The sequence below is a fragment of the Anser anser genome, assembly GCF_964211835.1.
Source record: "Anser anser genome assembly, chromosome: 2".
NCBI lineage: Eukaryota > Metazoa > Chordata > Aves > Anseriformes > Anatidae > Anser > Anser anser.
The window spans coordinates 78,444,541-78,469,030 of NC_139721.1; the positions used below are offsets into that span (position 1 = coordinate 78,444,541).

The following is a 24,490-nucleotide window of genomic DNA, read 5'->3' on the forward strand; positions in this document are numbered from 1 at the left end:
GCAGACATGGAAAATCTTGGAAGCCAAAGTAATACAGCAGAGAGTGGTGAATCTCCACATTTCCTCTGATCAGCCCCACCGTTCTTATGGAAACCCTGCCTGGGGAGGGAAGCGGGCCGGTAAATCCTGGCCTTGGCTGGGAACAGCCAAGCAGAGCCCCAGGTAGTGCCACAGGCAGATACATAAGCCAACAGGTAATGTTTGACTGACCAGACCTGAATGGATGATCAAAAAGTGGAAGCCGCCATGGCCATTCATCGGTTTTCTCTATCTGAAACAGAATCCTTGAAACCATTTGAGTTTGAAGTGCTAAGAAAATTAGACTTTATAAGCCTAGAGAGAGTGATGGGGGGGAAAAAAAAAAAGATCCGCAGTTTTGATTATTTCTCTACTTATAGATTCACATTTCTGTGTTATGCATTATTCATGGCATCAGTATATGGTACTGCTGACATTTGTCACTGCTGGTTTCATTCTATGCAAATCTGCAAACCCCTTTTGTAGACACTACATGAGACTCTTTTTCATTACGTGAAAGAGTGAATGTGTAATTAACAGTGTACCAGTGAAACCAGCACTTACTTGGCCTATCAGAACAGGAATCTGTTCTTTAATAGCATTTCCAGTTCATCACACATACCGTATCTCCTTGGGATATGAGTAATAACCTTGCCTTTCTTGAGTCAGATTCAAATGGCTTTTTTTCCTTTTTTTTTTTTTTTTTTATTGTTGTGAAAGGAGTCTGAACACTGTTGTACATGTTAATTTAAGCTACCCCTGTTCAGATGTTGCTGGCCTCCACTGGTACATAAACCTCCATAACATCAGGCTTTCATTAGCCCTAAGTATGAAAATTAAGTTCTGAACGTGGTTATCCTGATACATCTCTGGAATACATCCACTGAGAGCCACAGCCTGACACCAGATGTTGTGTTGTACCTGGGGTGATGGAGGCAGCGCGCCTTGGGAAGGGAGTCAAAGGCAACTGGTACCCTGCAAATAAGGCCCCTAGATTTATGTGTAAATAAGAGAGGATTTTGGCTCCAGAGTAACAAATGATACTCAGGGGAGGATGCTTTCATTGCATTCATTTAAAGAAAAATCTGCTATTGGACCAGGAACAATTTAACTCTTATTACGCTCCTCCCTATGTGGCTCACTGAAATACTCCCTGCTTGAATATTATTTAGGGGCTTATTACCCCCCGTATAAAACTCTTCATTTGTTTAAAATTTCTTAGGTTAAAACCTCAAGTACTAAATAAATCACTATAGCAAATACTTTCTATATTTCAGAGTTCACTGACCTTTCAAGCAAACAAAAAATATTGTCCTTATCCCCTTCTCCTTTTCTATTAGGTCTGTGTTCACTCTTCCAACACAGTGCTCTGGTAAACAGTTTCTGTCTGTAGCTCTTTGCAGGAACAATGAGGGAATAAAGGAAAACTGGTTTATACACATTGTCCTTGCTTCACTGTGGAAGGAAAAACACCACAGTGCCATGTGTAAGAATCCCTTTGGAGCTGCTGCAGCCCATGTCAGGGCCTGAGTGGGGAGATTCGGACTAAGCAAGCGCACAAGGAGCACAGAAAAGCTTCACAAGTCTTTCCTCCTCTCTCTTTTGTTTCTGCAAGCTCAGCAATAAAGGAAGTAAGGACAGTGAAATTTAAATGTATGCCTTTTAAAACATCCAGTTTATATAGTTTTCTAGCCTGCCATGGCTGTATCAGAAGGCAAAGCTGCACTCAGAATATTTGCAGAAACTGTTCAAAACCCTTTTATTCCCCTCTCTTACCTAGAATTTTGGTTTTGGCCACAAAAGGGTTTTTCACTAAAAATGAAAATGTTTCATTCAAAAGTCTTTACAGCAGAAAATCCTTTTGTTTGTTAAATTAAAAACAGAAACCATTTCACTTCAGAAACCCCTACCTCCCCTTTTTTGAAGTCTCTGTGGAAAATACATATTTTTTTCACCAGCTCATATCACAGAACGTAGTAGACTCTTAGGAATTTATTCTATTGTTGTTAAAATATCTAAGCAAATTAAGCCTTCCCTAGCCTGTGATTTCATCTCAATACCTCTGCACACACTTTATTGTCAACTGTACTCTAAAGCTTTTCCCAGCACTGAAACCAAACTGAACCCTACCATGCCTCCTGCAACTCAGTGGATGAATTTGACCTCTGAAATCTCCAAAGCAATTAAGCAAACGGCTTTGCAGGATGGATCAGGTGAGAAATTGTTGCTGTTCTAGCTAATCTCATTCAATTTTCTGGATGAGAAGGGACCGTGTTGATCCTCCTGTTCAGCAGCAGGATTTTCAAGGCATTGTGAAGTTCAGACGTGGAGGTCACCCACATACTGCTTCAGCTGTGTGCTTTTCACCTCCGGAAACAAGAGCTTCTCAAAAAAGGCACGATTGTTATTGCTACTTGTACTTATGTCTTGAAAGGGCTGCCATTATGCAGTAAATTACAGTGTTTATATATGGGTTTGGGACCTTGAACAAAAATAGAGAGTTTTCTTAATCCTATTTGTCAGAGGCTAAGATTAAGTGTAGATGATCCACTAAAAGAAAAATTGAAGGAGTGTCTGGATTTGATCCTAGCCTGACAGAAGTGCTAAACTAGGGATGAAGCTATTCACTCTTAAAGCTGAGCCAGCGATTCTCCTGGAAACCATTATGGCTAATGACAAATTCTATAGAAATCCTTAATGTATGAAAATATAACACATACAACATCCAGCAAGATATAGATGAAGCCAAGCAGAATTCCTAGACGTTTCTGGCACTGTTGCACAGAGAAGTCTTTGTGGTGTGTCAATAAAATGTATTTAACCCCTGGCAAAAGCAGTTTGCAAGTACCGTACATTTCAGAGTAGGCAACGGCTTTACAATGTGGCAGAGGGAGAAACTGAAATTCCACCCGCTGTAGTCCTAGCCATTCACCAGGGCTCGTGTGGTACATCCTGGACTCCTGGAGCATCTTTTGCACAGGAGCCTGATGCCATTGCTGGGAATGAGCTCCTCCCAGACGTGGAGCCCTGGGTTACAAGGTGCAGAAGGATGGGTGCGGTCATGTTAGTTGTGTCTTCTGGAGAGAAAATTGAGGACGATGATTAAATTATATAAATTTGGAAGTAACCAAGCTAAGGGTCCTGGGTCAGATCCCTGTCATTAGTAGAAGTCTGGGACTGCTGCTGTGTATGTGTAAAATAATGTGGATGTTTGTAAGACAGAGAAACTGGAAGAAAAATACAGCATATGCGCTGATCCTTTTGGCCTAATGTGAACAGGAGCTCTGTACCGGGACATCGTCCCTGTAACACAGCACATCAGAAGGCGGCCACGAGCTAGCCAGTTTATTCCAAGGAGTAAAATGAGAGATGAAAGGAGGTGAGATTTTTTGTAAAAGTTTTTCAGTGTAGAAATTAAAAAACTGCAGTTTAGATGTGTCTGAGCTATTGCAGGCTTCTGAGGCAGAAGCAAAGGGAGGTTCTTAAGCCTGGTTCTGATGCAGAGTGCTGTCTGCCACGTCTGGCTGTAGTGGAAACGGGTCTCCAAAAATGTGCAGTTTCTGTCTCAGGATTCAGATCCGTTCTTGACATGTAAGAAGGACTTGGATGGTTAGCTGAGACTTTGAAGGTTACAAGTGTGTTTGTGTATGTTCAGAGCTCTAAAGCCATTTGGATTTGGGTCAGCTGTAGAAGTGAAGAAGTAATTTTTCTGCTCAAAGCATTTGAGAAAAGTAACAGGAAGAGGTAAATGAATAACTATTCATTAAGAGTTTGCAACTGAAATTTACACATCTGTGACAGAAAATGTGCAGCTTGCTTATGGCTGAAACTCTTACAGCCTTATGGTCAGCAAATGCTGAAATACAGTTTATTTTATTGTCTCTGGAAGTGATCACTGCTCAGAGTCACTGTGATCAGCAATATGTAGCTTTGCTCCCAGCAGGAGAGGGAAGTGCTTTTTCTGCTTTGAAAAATTCAAAAGTTGACTTCAAAACAAATTGTTGTACATCTATTGCCATGCAGGAGTCATAGGTTGGCTACAACATGCTGTGCAAAAAAAAAAGAAAAAAGAAAAAAAGATGAATTTTCTGTGATGCTCTGAAAACCTCTTCCTTTCCAAGAAAAGCCAGGAACAAACAAAAGCGGAACAATTTGGACAGGCTAGTGGTATATAATCATGCTGCCATAACAGTTCCCTGTTCTGTCCATGCAAACGTATCAGCCAGGCCTGGGTCATTGCTGTTTCATACCTCACAGTGCTCTCCCCACCATTTCTCCTGCATCTTTATTGTTTCTTTTAGCCAAGTGTGAAAACAGACCTTCACTTACTCTAAGGTGTCAGGAAATACACACATTAAGCAAATTGTGGTTTGTATGTGCAACTTTTGAAAGGGGGCTTTCTTCCAGAAAACAGGATGATGTTGTGACCTGTGCCCTAGATTTCCCTACCCCAAAAATCCAATTAAAGGTCTCCAAACAAAATTAAATTCATGAACCTCCTGCCTCGTGAAATGCTATTCCAGGCACAGTTCTCGTCCCCCAAAGAGGGCCGCTGCTGTCATTCTTTAGTGGGCACTGACAGGATTTGAATGTCTCTAAATTGCTCTTTTCTATTTAACACTTTTCTTCCGCTGCTGGGCTCTTTCATTGTCTGTGGCTCCACTTTTGCTCATCTGTATTCAATTTATTTTGTGGTTTTGAGAACTGCGGTAGTTAATGCTGAAAGCCACAAAGGCTGATGAATTATAAATCTTTTCAGTAAGTCCTTCTGAAATGAGCACGGTGCTTGAGAAAGGTCCTGAGCAGGCAGGATTGGCACCTAATGTTCCTACTTGTTCAGGAAGCCCTACCAAGGCAGCATTCCCCATATTTTAGCAAGATGCTCGTTGCATGTGGCTGACTCAGCAGGACGTGGCCCCACAGCTTGAGGGATCTGGCTGCTGTTTTCATCTCGGCGGGTGAGCTGCTGGCCAGCCCCACTACCTACCCATGCCTCCTCTTCCTCTGCAGCGTGGGGCCGCTGGTGCTGGCCATAACAGCATGCCTGTGGAAGGTGCTCTCAAGGGAGAGGGGAGCAGCTTGGCAGCTATTCAAGACCCACTGGCAAACAGCAGTTTGGGTATGTGGGTAGAGCTGTCACGTTAGCCTCGCCCTGCTCTCACCTGGACCGTTTATAGCTCTGGGAAACTCTGTCTCTGCCTGTGCTGTATAATTCATACAATATTCTATGTCATTGGGCTAATAAATATATTTATGTATTGTAGCGTGGGTACATCTGGCCAGTACTGGACTCCATGAATGCAATTGTTGCCTTTTGGTTACCCTAGAAATATATAGTAAAATATCCCATAAATGGTGGGGTGATGTTAAAATTCAGCTTCTAGAGTGCTTGAACGTAAAGCTTTGTTAGCTGGTAGCCAAAGCAGTGCAAGACAGCGTTGCTTCTGAGTGTTGCTATTAATTATGTATTATCATTTATTTATAATTGATACTGCTTTTTTCAGATGGGCATAGGGTCTTGGAGCTAGCTAAATGTGCCTAAGAATGCGATCTCTACGAGAGGTCAAAATTAGCCAGAGTCACACTCAGGGATCAGCACAAATGGTGTCCTGCACCTTGTTGTTGCTTGTGACAATGAAGCTGTTGTGTGGGCACGAGGGGAGGGAAGGGGAGGCACAGCCACAGCTGCAGTTTGCTTCGTGCACTCTTCCTATGCCCTTACTCTGCCTTGCAGCAAAGCTCTGTTGAACCGGCAAACTCGCTATAGAAGTACTTGGTGCAGTGACACCAGTTCATCCCAAAGGTTGCTCTATGAGGGTGTATTTCACAGTCTGCCTCAGCAACAGCTGAGCTGGGATGTGCCACCTAAAGGGACCGTGAACTGCCGGGTACCAAAGGCAGTGAGCTCCAGCTCAACAGGGCAGTGCTGGGATGGAGCAAGGTGCTCTGGTTAATACTGAATTACGATCCCAGACTTTTCACTTGTGCTGGTGTCAGCATTGGTCTCTTTTTGCCTGACCCGTTCAGATTGGACGAGAGCCCAAGCCAAAATCCCACTTAAGAGCACTGTCCACTCTTGCCTTGTTAGGGTCTGCATGAAAGGGGCCCACAACTCAGCTGTCATTAAAGCAATGTCTCTGGAGCTGGGTGTGTTATGAGTCTATTTCTGCACTGTCTCTAGCAGCCAGCAGATCTGCTGAGGGGCTGAGCTGGAGGAAGTCCAACGTTATTGTAGTCTTAAAATTTGGCGTCTAGAGATGTTTCTGTTGCCTCTTTCTTACAAACGTATTTTATAAAATAGTAGCCAGAGAGTCTCAATCAGGCACAGACTTCAAACCCCGAGCAGTTTCTCATGACCCGCTGCTTTGGTTGGTGACTTTTACCTATGTTGTAATAAAAATTCCCTATCAGTTTAAGTTACCTGTTTCCTTCAAGAAACTTAACAACTTTGTTAAACTATCTTAAATGAATGTCAACTCTTAAAAACACCCTGTTCCTCTTCCTCTGTAAGGTTCAATGATTTTTAACAATACAGGATACTAGAAGAGGTCACTGCAGACTTCGCTAATCACATATATCAAATATTCAGCATCCTTTCTTCCTGGAAGGAAGTGGCTCGAGCATCCTTCAACTTTGACTATGTAAATAATGAGGGTATTGCTTCTATTTTTCACAAGTCAATATAATAAAGTGTCAAAAGATAAATGCACTATAAATAAATCAATTTTTGTGCTACAGGAGATTTATTACTTCACTAAGAAAAATATTTAGCAGTAATATTTAGCAATAAAAATATTTAGCAATAAAATATTTATTTTACAATTGTGTTAAGTGCAATAAATTGGCAGTACAATGAAGACAATGTTTTCCAGGGCTATGAGACAACTGTGCCATAAGATGTTTTGAGGTAACAGTATAATGATGAGACATAAAAATATTATTATATTATTTATTATAACTTAATTTTAAACTAATATATATATATATAAACTAATAAGGCTTATTGAAGTCTAAGCTCCATGAAGAACCTGAAGAATGTAACCTAGAATACAAATACAGCTGTTATTTCTGGTTATTATCCTTTCATGGAACTATGAAGTGTTTTCATGAGTCATCACGGGGCTTTGTTCCTTAAGTAAAAACTCCTACACTCTACAAAAGCACTTTATAATGCCAAAAGATGGTCATAGAGCCCTTTCAGTCTATACTATAACAACATTAGTATGTCTGCAACCCTTTCCCTTTAAGGACTACTCTAGCATCTCTTGAGGAAAAGCACTGTGGATAAATGGGGGTTCACAGCTTGAAAATGAGAATTGCTGCTATAGGTGATGGTATTTTTCTTGTGTTTACCCATCATAGGAAATGATTTTGAAGACACTCAGAACAGAGAGTAAAAAAACAAAAAAAAAAAAGGAAAGAAAAAAAGATAGAATGTATATGGAAATATTTTTGGATTTCCAAATTTGGTCTCACGACTGAGATGAAGATTTTTATTTATTTATTTTTATTTTTTTAATAAGAGCCCTGCAGACATTTTTCAGTATTTGGGAGCTGTAAATAGCTGAGCAAGAAAAGAACTTAAACTGAATAGAGAGCTGCAATAGGCTGCCAAAACTGTGGGTGGGCATTCCACAGAGCTAAAGAAATTAAGAAAAAAAATGGGAAAGTCGTCTGTCTCTGAGGGATTTCTCTCCAAAAAGCTTTTGTGTGATGGGAATTCATCTACCAGCTGTTGAGGAGGCAATAATGTGAATGACAAATATACTGGGAAAAAAAATGTGGCTCGACTGGCATGGCATTGCATTTTCTATGCTAGCTGCTCAAGTGCTTGATTTCTGTTTTTGTGGTTTTTGTTGTTGTTGTTTTCTTTTTCTTTTTTTTTTTTTTTCACCTGATGTCTCATAATTTGCAACATATTCTGGATCAGAGATGTTCATCCTGGTGCTGGACTGTGCAGTGGCTGCCTGTAGTAGTCTTAGCTCTTAGGGCTGTTGATTCACTGACGTTGCTAATTGTTTGTAGTAGAGCCCATCCAAAATAGAAGGCCCTTCAGAGATGCTCTTGATTACTAGATCATTGGATTATGGTTGCCTCAATTATTACCATGTTTTTACTCTATTATTCTGCTGTCTATGATAGTTGTGCTTTTAAAAGCCAGTGTCAAGTGTCACTTCTAGATGCCATATTACATGTCAGAGATTTTAAGACCTGTGTGGTAATAAAGGCCAATAAAACTGCAGTTTTATTGCTTAACCACAGAGCTCAGATTAGCATTATACGGGTCTTTCTTTTAAAACACTCACAAATATGACTGCAGTGGCATATAACTGGGTTGTTTCCAAGGGATCAGGACACATCCTCCAATACTTGTGCAGAATAGTTAGACCAACCCTAGGAGTGCCCAAATGCTGGAATAGCTTCTTTCAGCGTAATATTTTAATGTGTAAGTCTCTGATAGGGGCATAGCTTAAAGTTAGGCTTTTCTGCTATAGCTGTACTCTTTAAATAGGTATTTCAAGGGTGTTGAGTTGCTTAGGGGACCCCTTATATTTAGTGTGAACTGGTGGAGATCAGCTCAGCTGATAGCACTAGATGAATTTTGAAGGCATGTTTGTGCGACTTCCACTAGTGCTGATCTTTTCTAACACATCCAGGCTTTAAAATCTTGACACGTATTTATTTGCTAATCTCCAGGAGTTAATTGCTCCCTTGTGGAAATCCCAGAACAAAACATACTCTGTATACTGTCCTTGGAGAGAGTCAGAATACACATTTCTTGTCATACATTTCCTTTTCTGAGGCTTTTTCTTCCTTATGGTGTTGCTTGATTCAATTTCTTCAGTTCTCACTGACAGAGATGAATGAGGAAGAGGTAATGATCCCTTCTCGAACTTGCCATAGAAATCTGGCCGCTTTGTATGCCTGAGAACTGGCACTGAGAAGACCCAGTAAGCAGAGTGTGCCCGGGAGCAGCCCAAGCAGTAGGCCACCTTTAGGCAAGGTGGCTATCATCACCTCCAAAAGAGGTTTGTCATAGGTGAAGCACCTCTTGGACAAGGTCCCTAGACCATCCCAACTGCTGGTCTGTGCCTGGTGATGGTTTGAAGAGAGTGTGGTTGGAAGTGGTAAATTTGTGACAGAGAGGATATCTGAGAAATTAACAGGTGGCGAGGAGCACATTGGGGTGCTTGGCAATGCTCTTGAATATCGTTTGTTGTTATGGCCTAGATGGGTATGATGCACTGATGTTCTCTTTCACATGGAAACTGTATCGTATATGGCAAAAGTACTGCAACTGGAATTGGAAAAGCTCATATCTAATTCTACCTCAAAAGCAGATCTGTTGCTTGATCCTCAAGAACCTACCTGTCACTGTGCCTCTAGCTGAAAACACGGGGAAAATTACATTTCTTGAATGACTTCCAGTCACATTGCTACTACTACTATTAGTACTGCTATTACTGCTACTTAGGAGCAGTTTGTGGATCTACACAATCTGGCCGTAGCCACGGCTGTGGCTCCAGACAAGGCCTATTGCAATTTCGATGTCACCTGATGGGCGGGGAGCCAGTCTGACAATGTCAATTCTCTGAAGTTTGAGCACTCTTAGCATTATATCAACACTCACAAATGTTTGTAGCGGCTGTAAAATTATGCAGCCTTAAAAAAAAAGCCAGAGACATGCCAGTTCTATTATAGACCCCATCTGTGCATCTACTGGTTCAAAATGGAAAAAATCCCTTGCGTAGCATGTTGATCAACTAATTATTATAAACTATATCTCGTAGTAACACTCTGTTTCAATGGTGTACAGCTGTTTCTGTCTCTGTGTTCCTTTCTCCTTTTTTGTATCTTTTCTCATGCTTCCTTCTCAGTGCTTTGCATCCAGTGGAAGAACTGATAAAGTCTTTAAAATATTTGATCTGAAGTCTGGACCTGAAGCAGTGCACTCAGTAACAGTCTTTCAAATGAATTCAGTGGACTCTGGATCAGTATCTACTCACAAAAGGCAACGGGCAATGAAACATACCCTCTGTCTTTATTTCTCTACCGAAGCTACAGACGCTGTATCTTCTTTTGAAGGCCTGCAGGGATTTCAAACAGCTTCTCAGGCTGCGCTGTGGTGTGGCATGATCAGAGGGGTGCTGCAGTGCTGGCTTACAGGGCCCGGGTCCCTGTCAGGGCAGATCACGGCTTGGCAAAACGTTGTGCTTGATACATCTCTGCCAGCCCTTACTTCCCGTTCTCCTTTCCAGATGCCCCTCTCGGTCAGGCTAACACAGTGGCTTGTGGGATCCCACTCTGAATGGGATAAGGGAACCAGACTGGGTTATAACTCCTTATTCCCCTCCCCACATTTTCATGCCTTTGTTTTTTTTTTTCTTTTAAGCTGGACCCTTCCCCTTACTGGTCTTCCAGTTTGGCCATCCAAACAGGCATGTTGGCAAAGCTGAAGATGAACAGCGTGGGCTGAAGAGTAGGGGAGTCAGGTGAATAACCAGGGAACTATTTGAAGGGTGTTTGGGTGTTTTCCCTTGACAATGCAGTGCAGAAGCCGAGGAAGCGGAGTTAACCCAGAAGACTAAAGTGGGAGGCTCCTGCTCATGGTTCAGCTTTTACTTTCTGAATATTTCCCCTGTAGTTGCTGCTGCTGCTCCCGGGAAGGAAGCACAGTCTAACAGTATCAGCCCCTGGCTCAAAGGCAGGCCCATCTGGCGATGGATCTCTTTCAAACATGAAGTAAATTTGGACTGATCTATGCTTTTACCTAAAAATCATGCAGTGCTTCCAGAGCTGAATATTCAGTTGATTCTGAACCAAGCAGTGTTGTAACTGTGTTTATTTTAGTTGTTTGTCTTTGCAAATCAGCTCAGACTGAAGGCAGAGAAAGATTTGCATTCATGATTGCAAACAAAAACTTGCTGATTTCTCCAAACTCTAGTTAATTGACCATCCACCAACTCAGGGAAAAACAGATGTAAATCGTGGCCAGAAAAATAATTTAAAAAACAATCCTTGAAACACCAACAAAGAACCTGCAGCAGGCTACAGAAACACCTGCCTTTTGGGGATCCTTGGTGTTCATTCAGAACAGGGAGCAGAGCAAGGGCATATGTGACCCTTGGACTTCACTTCTTGTTGGCAAAGAGCCACCCAATTGTTGCATATAATAAACATCGCCTCCTCTTCCTTGGCACTGACAGGTTTTCCCACAGGGTGTCAGTGCCAGCAGCACTGAAATTTTTCTGAGTGCTTCTCAAAGAAAGAGGTCGTGTCTGAAAACCAGAGTCCAAGTGGCAAGCTGAGGAAAGGCCTCTGCAACGAGTCAGCTAGAAAAGAGAGAAAAGCCTTTGTCTGAGGAGGAAGCAATTTGCCCTGAAATTCAAAGAATATCTCTGAGGACATGCCTGTGGAGCCTGACATCATCCAAGGAATCCTTCTCCTGTCTTGTTACTGCATTTTGGGTAGCAATTCAATTGCAGTGTATAAAGCAAATCCAAGATCTAAGACTCCATTCCCTGATGGTCTCTTGGCTGTTCATGTAGGTGGGGTGACGAGGAAACATACAAATGTCCTTATTTGCACTTCTTGTTTGAAGGCTGTATTGTGCAAGTCCAGACAATGGGCGAGATGAGTCTGCCTGAAAGAAGTTATATATTGAAGATAATCTTTGGGAGATGCTTAGTGCTGGAGGAGAGGTATGAAGCCTGTGTCAATGCCTGAGGAAGAGAGAGAAATCCAAGAAATAGCCAGGCTAGGGATGCGAATTCAGACATTTCGTTCTGCTTTTGGAGAGCTGAGACTGTTCAGTCGCCTTTGTGACTCGGGCAGCTGCTCCGCACCCACGGTGAGGATGTCCCCGTGCCGCCACGGCAGATGTCAGACACGGCGCGTTAGGGGACAGGGTGCCGCTGCAGCCCCAGCCAGGAGGCCGTGAAAGAAAGGGCACAAAAGCAAGGCCGCATCTGTTCGGGAACAAAGGACGTCTGTCCCTGGCCCGAGCAGCTTTTGGCATGATTTCACAAGGACAAAAGCTCAGGTTGGCCGCTACAAGGCTGGTACTCCATAAAACAAGCCATAGGGTCGTAGGCTGTCCAAATGTGTGCTGACAGTGAGACGGCGCTCTGGTAGGGGTAAGGTTTTGTCCCATCTAGGGGGAGAGTGTAGCACAGGATGAGGACCATCCTTTAACCACACATCTGCCCGTGTTTTGGGATCTCTTTGTGCAGTACAAAAACTAGACTACTATCAGATTATACACAACAGATGTTCTGTTCAAGTACATTTATGTGTGACATCCTCGTATCAGGAAAATTTCTTTTGCCTTTTTAGAAACTGAGTTCATCTGTTGCTTTCTCTGGGTTGTTAAATTTTTGTTGCGAGGGCAACTTATTTATTGAAAGGCTGCAAACCACAGATGCACATCTGCCTTCTGCATGAATGTGAGTCTTACAGGAGAAAATATTTTAGAAAGGGCAGATTTGTACTGTGCCTTCAGTACAGTGTTCTGGAATGAGCTGAACATAACAAATTCTAATTAATAGCTTGCTTAGCATCATTGTTCAAAAATATGCTGTACTTCCTTCCCTCTTCTGCTGGTGCCAGCACTGGCTGTAATGCTTTTTAGCTGGTGGGATCACAGCAGCAAATTTTGTATCGGAGTGTATGTGCATGTGTGCACGAAACTGTAATGCAGTGGAGATTTAGGAGAACAGTATCATACAAAACAAGAATAGTCTGGGTTATTCATTACCAAGATTGTGCTAACGAGATGAAAATATATAGTTGTTATATAAAAAACAAACAAACAAACATGTCCAGTACCATTTTAACGCCTTCTAACTTTCTCCTGTGCCTTCCTTTTTATGTTCAGCCCAAGTTGCCACATGCCTGCCTCTGAGGGCATGGGGGACAGCCAGCAAAATCCTCACTGGGGGCTGCTGCACAAGTGCAAAATGCACAAGAACTTTGTAATGCATTTAAGCATTTAAAAATGCCAAAATTTATGGAAGGTTTTTACATGGTACCTCTTATTCACATGCTGGCTCCATTGTGTTATTCCCCTGTGTCTGACAGTGTAAAGAAAGAACAATGAAGAATGATTTTAGCATAGTTTATAAAGTTCTTGTGGGAATGGACCCCACTGTCCTGAAGCTAAGAGCCTCTAACCTTGCATTTCCTAATCATAGTTGCTGAAACTGTTGGCCTTGCCCAGCTATTTAAGAAGCTGGTTTTCCTACTGCATCTTTGAAGAAAAAGAAGAGTATATTTACAGGAAACCAAGACCAGAGATCCATGTCGTCACTCTGTTCAATGAATGGGAAATTTGAGCAAAAAAGGGAAAAGTATTTTGAAATTGTAACACTCTCCTAGATGGTCTGAGATGTACCTGCTGGTGCATCTGCTACATTTGCAGTCATAACAGAGGGGCGTAAGGCAAAAAATGCCCACTGGGATCCAGATGAGCTCTGTACACTACCATGTACAAGGACCGAAACAAAAAAAAAAAGTGGAAATTGTTCTTGTGTATGCAAGAGTGTCCAGATAAAATTTCAGATGTCCAGCAAAGTTACGTGAAACTGCAGTAAGCAAATAGTTGAAAAAACCCTACTTTTCAACTGCTAAATGAAGATTTTCTTCTTCAGAACAATTTGTTACATACTGCTGTTTGATGGCTTTTGTGAGTGCACATTTGTAATAGCTTTTCTGGGATTTGAGCAATTTGCAATGTTAAAAGCTCTGTTAATTTCCTTTGGCCCTCAAAGTGACAGAAATAAGTACAGAGACATATATGGAACGTTCACCTTGGCTGGTTTTGTTCACCTAGCTTAAAAGCCTAAATCAAAATTGCAGGCATCATATGCAACCAGTGGGACCTCCAGAGAGTGACTGAGAGTGCATCCATGAGGGAGGTTTCCTCTCTCCATTCCTCTCTCTGCTATACAAGCAATCTCAACTTGGGCAGTGAGAATCCTCCACTTGAACTGAGTTGATGTGCGGCATCCTGAGATATGCCCTGGAGTCCTTCCGTGTTGACTTAACCACTTTCTGGCCTCTTCCAGCCAGAGGGATGGCTCTCTGCTAGCACATGTTGAGCACGAGAGATGATGGAGCCCTCCTCCTGATCAGCGTATTTTCATCTGAACCTGCTGCCACTGGTTATTCAAGGATGAACTCTTCGAACGCTCTTCCTGGTTCTTGTGTGGGAAGCTGCTCTTACCTTTAATTTGTTGCCTACAGGGATGTCAAAATGTTCCATCAGTAGGTGAGATAAAGGCATCAATTTTGGCATACAACTGATTGGTAGAGACTTGTGGACATAGGAAGAGAGCTTAATATATCTACAGATGCTTCTCTTGCTGCTAGTGCCTGCTTTGGGGCCACCTGTCTCCTCATTTTGGTTTCATTCTTCATTCATTGTACAGGTGAATCAGATCAGGGAATTTATTCGGATTAAAAATATCCCGATGTAAAACCTGGATCAATTCCCTGATCAGTTCACATTGTGCTTTTTATAGATGGGTTATATAACCACATTCTGAATAAACGCTTCCTAAGAGCAAAGTGATACCACCTGAGGTTTGTTAAATAGGAATTTTTATTCAAGAAGTGTCCTGGCTCCACTAAGGGGGTGGTGGAGTAGTGGAAATGAATAGCTGTGAAGGGGATGGGAGCTGATGGAGATTCACACGAGCACTGAAGGAGACATCCAGAATCCATGGTCTGGGTGGATTGTAGGTGTAACATGCCCAGCAAAATGTATATTCCTGAGTTAGTATCAATTAAGAAATGCAGGGATAGGTCTCAAGCTTCTACTATGGACCTGTACAACTTAATCTGCTGGAGATTTTTCATTCCCTAAATTCCTCAAACACTCAAGAAGTTATATATAGCCAAGGTTGTTGGAAGGCAGCCACTTGTGAGGAAAGGGACAGTAGCTGGCACACATTGTTACTGTGGCTGGCACTCGGAGAAAATCTAGAGATATGCAAAATCAAAGAGGTGTTGTGTTTAAAGTTAACAAGTTCTTTAAGCAATCATTACTGTGAAGTGTTCACCCAAGAGGATGAAACACCAAAATTCCATCTATTTTGTTAGCAAAATAAGAAAAGCTGGAATTATTTTTTTTTTCTGATTTTGAACTGTTACTTGGCCACCCCCTCCAGCTATCTGAAACAAAATAAGAGTCATTGTTTATTTACTGGTTTAAAGCCAGTTCTTTTACTGAACTTTTCTAAATCTGGTATTGTAAGGATCAGTACTTTGCAATGTCTATTAGAGCATTTTAAGGTGTATTTTAGATTATGTTGTTTCAAAATTAAATATCTCAGGTGTTCACAGTAATTACTGAGATAAATGAAGAAAATTAGTCCCTTGCAAAATGTCATTCCCACTCTCCTTAGTTAGCCTTAGCCCTCAGCCAAAATTTATATCCAAGTTATATGCCACACCCCAAAGAAATACTAAAGTTTTCTTAAGAGAAAAAGAATGCTTTGGAATCGCCGGAGTAAAAGGTTCCAGAATTATCTTAGTGATTGAGTCATAAGGAAAATCACTTAGACATGGATGTATAGAAGTCATAGGGATTAATACAGACCTTGCGTGTTTGTAGCTGTTAATACTTCTACGCCACAGGCTCCAGTTCTGCTGTGGAGGTGAACAGATGCCCCAAATGCAGAGCGTGGGCATGCCGAGTACCGGAGATGTCCAGGTTTAGCCTTGGTTCTGGTCCCTGATGCTCTGCCCCAAATCCAAGCTGTAGAGCCAAATGTCTCAGTCTCCTGAACTGACACTGAGACCTCGACTACCCAGCTGGCCTCTGTAAAATCCCATGCCGTAAAAAGAGCCAGGATGGGACTGTAAAGAATGGAAAGGAGGTTGTTTATTATTGCCACTAGTAGTAAATGAAATCCATCGTTTCTCCACAGAATTTAGCATCTGAGTAAACATGCTCTGGGTTATCTATTGTCACCAGAGAGAACCCCCCTGGACTGGACAAAGAACTTTGCAGGACTCTTGCTTGTTTCTTGACAGTTTTTGGCATTACAATGAGCCATTTATTTTCCAGTGGAAAGTTTGAAAACGAACACTGATAATTCTTAAATGAAAACATACAGTTTTAAAAATTTGATTGCTCTGTCCCTTTACCCCATATTCCTCATCACTTCCAATTGCAGATGGATACCAGTCAGAAACATGCTTTTGGATTTGTTTTGTTTTGTTTTGTTTTTTACAGATCTTTCTCTGCAGTTTATTCTGAGACTTCCCTGATGGATGTGACAGAAATCTGAAAGCTGTAGGTTTTATTTATTTATTTACTAAGTTGCTTTGCTGTTAAGCTCCTGGAATGATCATTTGCTTTACTCTGAAGAGTTGTTAATTATGTAGCATTAATTATACATGGTTTTAGAGACCGCAAACAGTTTCCTTGCACAATGGCCCCTGTGGTAAAGGGTAGAGAAGCCTCGTCATGGTACCCGTTAGCACTATTTTAGCTAAGAAGCTGTCAGTCTCCATTATAACCCCCATTATTCAGGATTTCTGAGCAATCTATAAATATTTGCTCTAGTACAAAAGAGCTCAGCTGAAGAGCTCCTATTTTTAGCTGGAGGTTAGTTTTGGTTGTTTGTTGTTTTGTTTTTCCATCTCCTTTTAAAAAGATGCTCTCAAGGTTAATGGAACCATAATTTGACCTTCCTTTATTATACTGTGCTTGCTTGCCCTCTGCTTGTATTTCTGTATATATGAGTATTCCCCTGACAAATGTGTCACAACATGAGTCACTGCAAAAGATGCAGACGGAATAACAAAGTTCATATTGGTAGTCTGTTCAAGACTGAATTCAGTAGTAGTCAGGGTACAGTATATCTTCTGTCACAAGGTTTTGAACCTTTGTTAGAAATAAAAAGTCCTGTAATTAATCCTGTTAATCCTTGATTCCTTGTTCAGTGGACTACTCATGCGATGGGATCTTCCTATGCTGGCCTAAATGCTCAGTGAATGGTGTAGTCTCCTGCCCTGACCCAACAAAGTGTTTTAACAGGGAGAATAGCCCTTGTGGCACATAGGTTTGATGAGCTCGTGTTTTATTAAATGGTATGTAGGTTCTCCCAATGAAGCTGTAGTGGCGTTTTATTCTGATCGTTACTACTATAGGAAGTCTGTTAATGAGAGCAATCAGAATTATCATCAATCACAGTGAAGTGAACTGAGCTCAGCTGTCCTTATTATGAAAGGCCCAGACCAAGTGCTTTAAAGGCCAAATCATATCTCATAAACTCCTCTGGTAAAGAATGCAGCACATTGTGATTAGTGTTTATTGGTGTTCATCTACACAGATGGCATCATATACATAGGTATAAACACAAAGAAGAAAAAATAATGTTTGGGCTTTGCTCATCCGTGTATCTAATTCGAGAGACCAAGGGGTTGGCCTTTAGCTGTCGAGCTTTTTGTTTTCAGTGTTGAATTCTACAGCAGGTTACAAATACATACTAAATCACACATTGAAAAAAGTGTTGCCAAAGTCTCGCCCATGGAAACTGAGAAGAGCAAGAATTATGGTTGCAGTGCAATCTGAATTTGGCCCATTTGGGCATAAAGAGTAGAATAAAGTCTTTGTTTGCTCTTACAGTTCCAGTGCACGTGACTGACGAGACAGATGTCTAAAAGGTACAGAAACCAAAATCATCTAATTTCATGCTTACAGCTTCCTTGAGCCTACTAGCGGAGTCTGGGGGAATGTGAATGTTCTTACTTTCTGTAGATATGGTAGGGAGTACTAGGCAAATCTGACATATGGAAGTACATAGGACCACACAGGATGCACCAAAAGTTGAGAATGGAGCCAGCTGATGTCATTGTGTGGCTGCTCTCTATGCTTTTCGAAAAGTTGTAGCAATTGAGGTAGGTTCCTGATGACTGGGAAAAGGCAGACATCACACAGATATCACTTCAAGAAGAGGATCCAGGGAGTTACGGGTTGCTCAGACTCCCCTCAGTCCGTGAGAAGGACAGGGAAACTTGTGAGGCAACATCTGGAGTACTATGTCCAGTTTTGGCCTCTCCAGTACAAGAAAAACATTGATATACTGGAGTGAGTTCAATGGAGGGCCACAAAAATGGTTAGATGCTTGGAGCACAAGACGTTTGAGAAGAGGCTGAGAAAGCTGGGTCTGTCACCTCCTGGAGAAGAGAGGGCTGAAGAGAGATCTTAGTGGTATCTACAGCTACCTATACAATAGAGAGAAGATGGGGTCAGACTCTTCTCAGGGGCGTACTGTGACAGGACAAGAGGCAACAAACAAATGATGGAACATGGGAAATTATGATTTCATATGAAGATAATACTTTCCCATGAAGGTGGTCAACCACTAGAACCTGTTCTTAGAGGACTTATAAACTCTTCACCCATGGGGATCTTCAAAATACTGCTGCATAAGCCACATAAACCTGATTTTACTGGATCCGCTTTGAGCAGGAGGTTGGACTGGAGACCTCTGGAGTTGCCTTACAACCTGGATGATTACATGCTGTACTTGAAGAAAATAAGATACTGTCTTTATTTCAGTAATTTCATGGGACAACCTTAAGTCTTGTGATTGGAGTTAAATATAATATACTCTAGAGTTTTTCAGACCTCCAGTTGATCACATCTGAGTTTCTAACTTTGCTCTCTCATAATAGGAGAGCAGTTGCTTTCTTGGAATTGTTTCAGATGGTGGCTAGCCGTGGGAGGCAATTGCAATGACACAGCAGAAAATTGTCATGAGATTGTCACATGTAGAAAAGGTTTAGTGATCGCAACTTAGGTCATGGCCAAACTTGACCTCAGAAAGTCTTTTTTTTAGGTTCTTTCACCCTAATCATTCTACAGCACCCGGTTCATCACAGCCTTTCTGGAGTTCTGCAACACGGCAGCTCCACTGTTCACTGTAAAGTTTTATCAGTGTATATAACTGGAGCACGCTATTTAGTCTAGCGAGCCCAGAAAATGCCAGACACTTGCAAAATTGTACACTATTAAAACCATATGTGTAACAGCTTTTCAGTGGCAATTTAACTTTGTAATTTTGTAAAAGGACTTAGGCTGGGTTTATACCAGTAAACTAAACATGCACGGGAATGTTCCCAGCCATTGACGCCAACTGGCGAGGAACAGCCTGCATCTATGCTGGTGCACTGGGTTTGCCTGTGCTAGGTGGCTGCAAGCAAAGTGCTGCTTGGGTGTGGTTCCTGGCACACTCCAGCTACCAAAACAGGTCCAGAAGTTGCTTGGGGAAGCACTAGTTGGAGCAGGCTACTTTCATGCCAGGGAACTCTCACTGTTTATTAGCATAGGTAACCGTGCTGGAATTTCATAGGCACATGGTGAGCGTGCTTGAATTTACTCGTAGAGTTTTATGGTCTAAGGCAGATGAGCTAACAAAACTTTGTGATGAGAAATGAAGGTTTAAACTCTGGCTAAGGACCTATTCCTGAGACATCAAGTACTGTCAGATGATCCGTGTGTTCTCCCAGTACTAGCCTGCTAGAGACTTTTTGCAGGAAAGGCTCAGCCTTTTGAGTTGGCTTCCATCCCTTTGCCAGAACTTTTGTAGTTACAGCTACTTTAATGTTTTTCTCTCTGGCAATACCGAATATGCTGGGCCTTAGGTCAAGAAAGTGTTAGTGAGAAAATTTAAAACTAAATTTGTTTTCTGCTTCTGTAGTGGTTCTCACCATGAATAAATACATGTACAGAGTCTCTTGCAAGAAAATAGAACAGGCATGAGAGCCGAAGCCTTCTCTGAGACAGTGAATTCTCTGTGACTTCAGCCAATACTGGTGAAAGTGTTTCATTGATCGTCATGAAACATCTTGAAAAATCTTTTGTGCTATAAACAAAATGTATGTTTCATATATCTCCAAATGATAAACCTAGAAACAAACAACTCTTGTTCCCAGTGTCATGTAAACCCAACTGAGCGTGCACTACAGGCCTTGGAAAGGCTTCAAGTTGGAAAAGTTAAAGCCCAAAGGAGTTGTTCCTTTCTGCTATATATGAGTAGAACACTAGCTTATGCCTGCATAAATCTAATCTGCAAAAAATGTACAATTGGAATGAACCTGGTCAAACAAGGACAATAGCTATTCTTGAGAAGGAGGAAACAATCAGTGCTGAAGTGGAGCAATTGCTTGAGTCAGTCAAGACATATATTTCTTTTATGAACATTTCTGTTAAAAGTATGGAAGAAATCCTTCTGTTTTTTGATGGCTTCAAAAACAGCCTACAGAGAAGGTCAGGCCAATACTCTGAGGATGTTGTTGGCACTATGGCTCCAGTGCCTGCATAAATTTCTTTCATTTGTTTTCAGGTGTAAAGGACAAAAAGCAGATGGCGGTGGGAATCTCTTGGCTTTCCTCTTTCCCTGCTTGCAGAACGCATCCATGCAAGACAGGATGGTACCAGAAGGTGACACACGTTTTCCCTGGAAGGACTCCTACTGTGGCAAACTGACAGTATCTGCTGTGGTTGCATTATGCTGCCTTCACAACTGATGGGAATCCCTCCTGGGACTGCAGGAACAAAGTCACTGGAATAATTGCCAGGTAGAGCCTTTTGATTTTCAGTATGAGGGCATTTTTACATCTGGCCTTAGAAAGTATGTCAGTAGTCTTTCAAAAACTTTCATTGAAAGCTTATGTGCGTGTCCAAGGAGGCTCCTAGGGAAGCATCCCCTAGACTTTGCTCCAGGGTACCCTCCGTGGGCAGAAGGCTACAGAAAATTGTTTCAGCTGGTCACAATGGTTGCGTGAGGACTTATATTGAATATATTTCAGCAGGTGGCAAACAATGGGGCTGCAAGGATGTATAGGGTCTTAAAGCTGTTTGGTAGGCCATGCACCACACTCTGCTGCTGTCTCTTTAGACATTTTGTGGACTTGAAAAAGCCCATTGGCTCGGAAATTTGGAATCATTTCTCTGAAGCTGAAATCAGTCAATAGACTTCCACTTGAGTTCTTGTTTCCTCAAGCCTTTACCCCCACATTCAGGGACAGGAGCAATGTTACCATGACACAGTAGATATCTCACAAAAGTTACAATTTATCTTCTGCCAACTTGTTTTTGAGACTGGGATCAAATTATAACACAATTATGCAGGATAGTAGCAGTGATCACCATTAGACCATCTAATCTTTTTTTTTAAAGAAGCCACATAATGCTGTTCTTCAAGGCTTTCTCCATAAATGCAAGGAGTGAAAGAGTTTAGTTCTAACTTGTGGTATTTTTTTTACAAGTTTTAAGCTGGTCTTCAAAAGTGATCCCTTTTCTCCCTGTTTTGAGTTAATGAATTTTAACTTCAATACCACACATAGTTCTGATCACTCTCACCAAAGAAAGGTGAATTGGAACTGGTAGATGCAAAATAGGGCAGTGAGAAAGATCAGACGGACAAGGATCCTGCTTTACAGTAGGAAATTGAAGGGAAAGGTTTGTTTAACCTTGCAAAACAAAAGCAGAAAAGGGATATGTTTGCTGTCTGGAAAAGTATCAGGTGGGTAAATACCAGAGAGGAGAAAAGGAGCCATGGATGCTTCAGAATACAAATGACCAGGAATAAATTCAGGCTTGAAATCAGAAAATGGTTTCTAGGCATTCAAACAGTAGTCCCACAAATGGGATTCGTGACTGCTTTTAAGATAGAACTTGCTGTGGTTACAAATGGGGAAGGCTGGTGTGGTGCTTTTATTAGCAGTGGGCTAGACTGAATGACCTGGTAGGTCCCTGCTAATTTTGTCTTTCTACCATTAATGCGTTGAAAAACTATCTTGGAGATAATACTGCGATGACAGTGAGACACACATCCAGCAGATTTCTTCCTTCCTAAGCAGTAGGTTCTCTTCATTATTTTAAATTGTCTTCTGCTATGGGTTGCAGCATCTCCTGGTTTGACTGCTTGCCTTGGGTAAAAGGTCCTAATCCTTCTAGAGATGGGCCTGATACATTCTGAGGACAGCACTTACCTGTTTCAGGGTAAGTCAGACAGCAAAGACAAGCTGGGAGGATTTTTTGGTCCTGACCCACCTCGTCCCAATGAAGTCAGATCCAAGAGCTGGGTCCCATAAAGACTTTTGTGGGAGAGAAACCTTTTTTAGTCCATCTTCCTTGGGTTAGCTTTGCAGGGGCAAAGAAGCTGCTCTGCTGAGTTGGCCAGTACAGTTGTAGAGGAGGAGTAAAACTGGTGTGAAGAAACCTATTGCAGAATGCACTGTGAACAGATACTCCTGGGTATTTGAACAGATTCCTACCTGCTCTAGCACTGATATTTTTTCCAGCATGGTTTTCAGCAAGCAGAATTACTATAGGGTCCAAGCAGCAGCATCCTCAAGAAAGCAGTTCTTCCGTGCACCTGAAATATTCCACACAAGGGAAATTTGGGATTACCTCTTCCCCTGCAGATCAAACCGTGCTGTTGAATTTCCAGCCATAGATGATGACAAGACAGATTATTTTGTGTTGTGGAAGAAAAACAGAGGTAAACAGGTAAGTTGACACAGGCTGAAAGAAATTAAAAGAAAGTAGATCGTATACACGGGAGATTTGGGTAGCCCTAAAAAGAAGACAGATGGGTTCCGGTAAGTGACAGTCCAATTTCATTTGATGTTCCTGAAGCTGTGGGAAGAAATTACCCTCTTAATGTGGAGTCAAGGCTCCTTGAAGTGGATGAGAAAATTGTCTGAATTACACCCAGAGGGTGTCAGTGCCACAGTTTGGCAGAAAACCTGGACTTAGAAGATGTGAAGACTAGTGCCTTTCTGTGGAGAATGGAGCTGCTCTGACTCACAAGTAATGACCAAGCCGTGAGCAAATGAGACACAAAAGACCTGTATGACAGATTCATTTCATTCCCTGAACTTTGCTTGGGGGCTGGAGGTGGAAGAAATGGCTTAAAGCATTCAGTGGCAAAATAGCTGAAGAAAAGACCTCTGTGATGAATAAATACAAATTCTAGCAAGTTTTTACTGTATTTTTCTTGCTCCATTATTATTTTGATATATTTGTTTCTTGTAATCACTTCAAGGAGAACTCTTTCCTAGCAGAGATTTACCAGTGATGCTCTAACATCAATTCCCGTTTTGCTCTGGAACCTGTAATAATGGGCAACAGAGATGCAATCATGGACGAGTTAATAATGACAGGGATGGTTTGGAGATGTTCAAAGGAAAAGGGGAACCTCAGGTATAGTGGTCCACTGGTACAGCTGTTTTGCACAGCATGCTCCCATAGTGGCAATTCTGTGGTGCAAAAATAGCCCTGCCAGTCTTGAAACTGTTTTCATTAGCACATGTGTTGTAAATGTGCCATGGGCTGTGGGTCGGTTAATCCATTTGGGCAACACAGAAACTAGTAAGAGAACAGAGATCAGAACAGGTTACATGATACATTCAGACATGACCTGTCCAGTAGAAACAATGCCCACACAAGTCAGTGTTCCAAGAAAATTGTATTGGCCAATTTGGGATATGGGAGTAGTATCAGGGTATAATCAATAAAGCCTTCATGTTAATGAGTTGGAGAATGTTTGTGTCATGGGGCATCTCAATGCTCCCAGCCTGCCCCAAATGTGTAGTAACCTTCCATCACCACTACTGTCTAGATCAGTGGTGTACAGGGAAAAATGGGCCAGCTAAATCTCTCACAGGTCTAAATTGGTCTTGTTTTGGAGCACACCATATTAAATGATCGGTGAGATATTTGGCCCTGAATGCGGTTTATTTCCTTGCTTGCTTCCTTGCAAGATCGCTCCCACATTTTTTACAGTCTGTCAGAACTCTGTGATACCTCTCCTTGCTCCTGGTGCTTAGATAATACAATTTTATATGTAGTTCATCCAATCCACCTAACCTTTATTTTATACTAAGCTTTATACTTTTAGTTTATACTAACTGTACATAACCTTTTTAGTTTAATATGCATCATGTGACAGATGTGAAAAAACAGTCCTTTTATTTTACTCATCTTTAAGTTCAGATTTATTGGCTGTCAGCAAAAATAGCTATTCTTGCCCTTGTCTTGTTGTCTGGTCTTTAAAACAGGGATAAGAAAGGTGAAGATTCAGATATACTTCACAGGAGTTTTTGAAGGTTAATGTAAATAATATTTGCCAAATATCAGCTGGAATGCGCTAGGGGATTGCAAGGTCTTCCTGCTATTCCAAGTGAGATATCTGGTGCCTAATAAATACCTGCAAATGCACAAAATGGAGCCATCAGAGGAACTTTTTTCCTCTGGCTTTTATTCATCCAAATCAGCTTGGGATCCTCTCATCCCAACTTCAATATAAAGGTTTGAGGAATATATGAAGCTATACTGAAAAATACTTGTCAGCCGGCTGCTGGTGGTGACATCAGCTTGGCCTGTAACAGGGAACAAAGCATGTTTTGCTAACTCCTGCTAAATAAAGCCGATGACTTGTCATCGTTT

General features: G+C 41.7%; 1 protein-coding gene across 2 annotated transcripts in view; it reads left to right on the forward strand.

The window, feature by feature from the left end:
* LOC310894780 (uncharacterized protein) overlaps positions 1 to 24,490 on the forward strand; it is a 76,054-nt gene that overhangs the window by 39,645 nt on the left and 11,919 nt on the right. For both annotated transcript variants that reach the window (XM_083825311.1, XM_083825312.1), the window contains exons 7-8: positions 10,412 to 10,511; positions 20,379 to 20,613. In XM_083825311.1, the coding sequence (XP_083681437.1) occupies positions 10,412 to 10,511; positions 20,379 to 20,562 (284 nt within the window). In that variant the 3' untranslated portion in view covers positions 20,563 to 20,613. The remainder of the gene's footprint in view (positions 1 to 10,411; positions 10,512 to 20,378; positions 20,614 to 24,490) is intronic.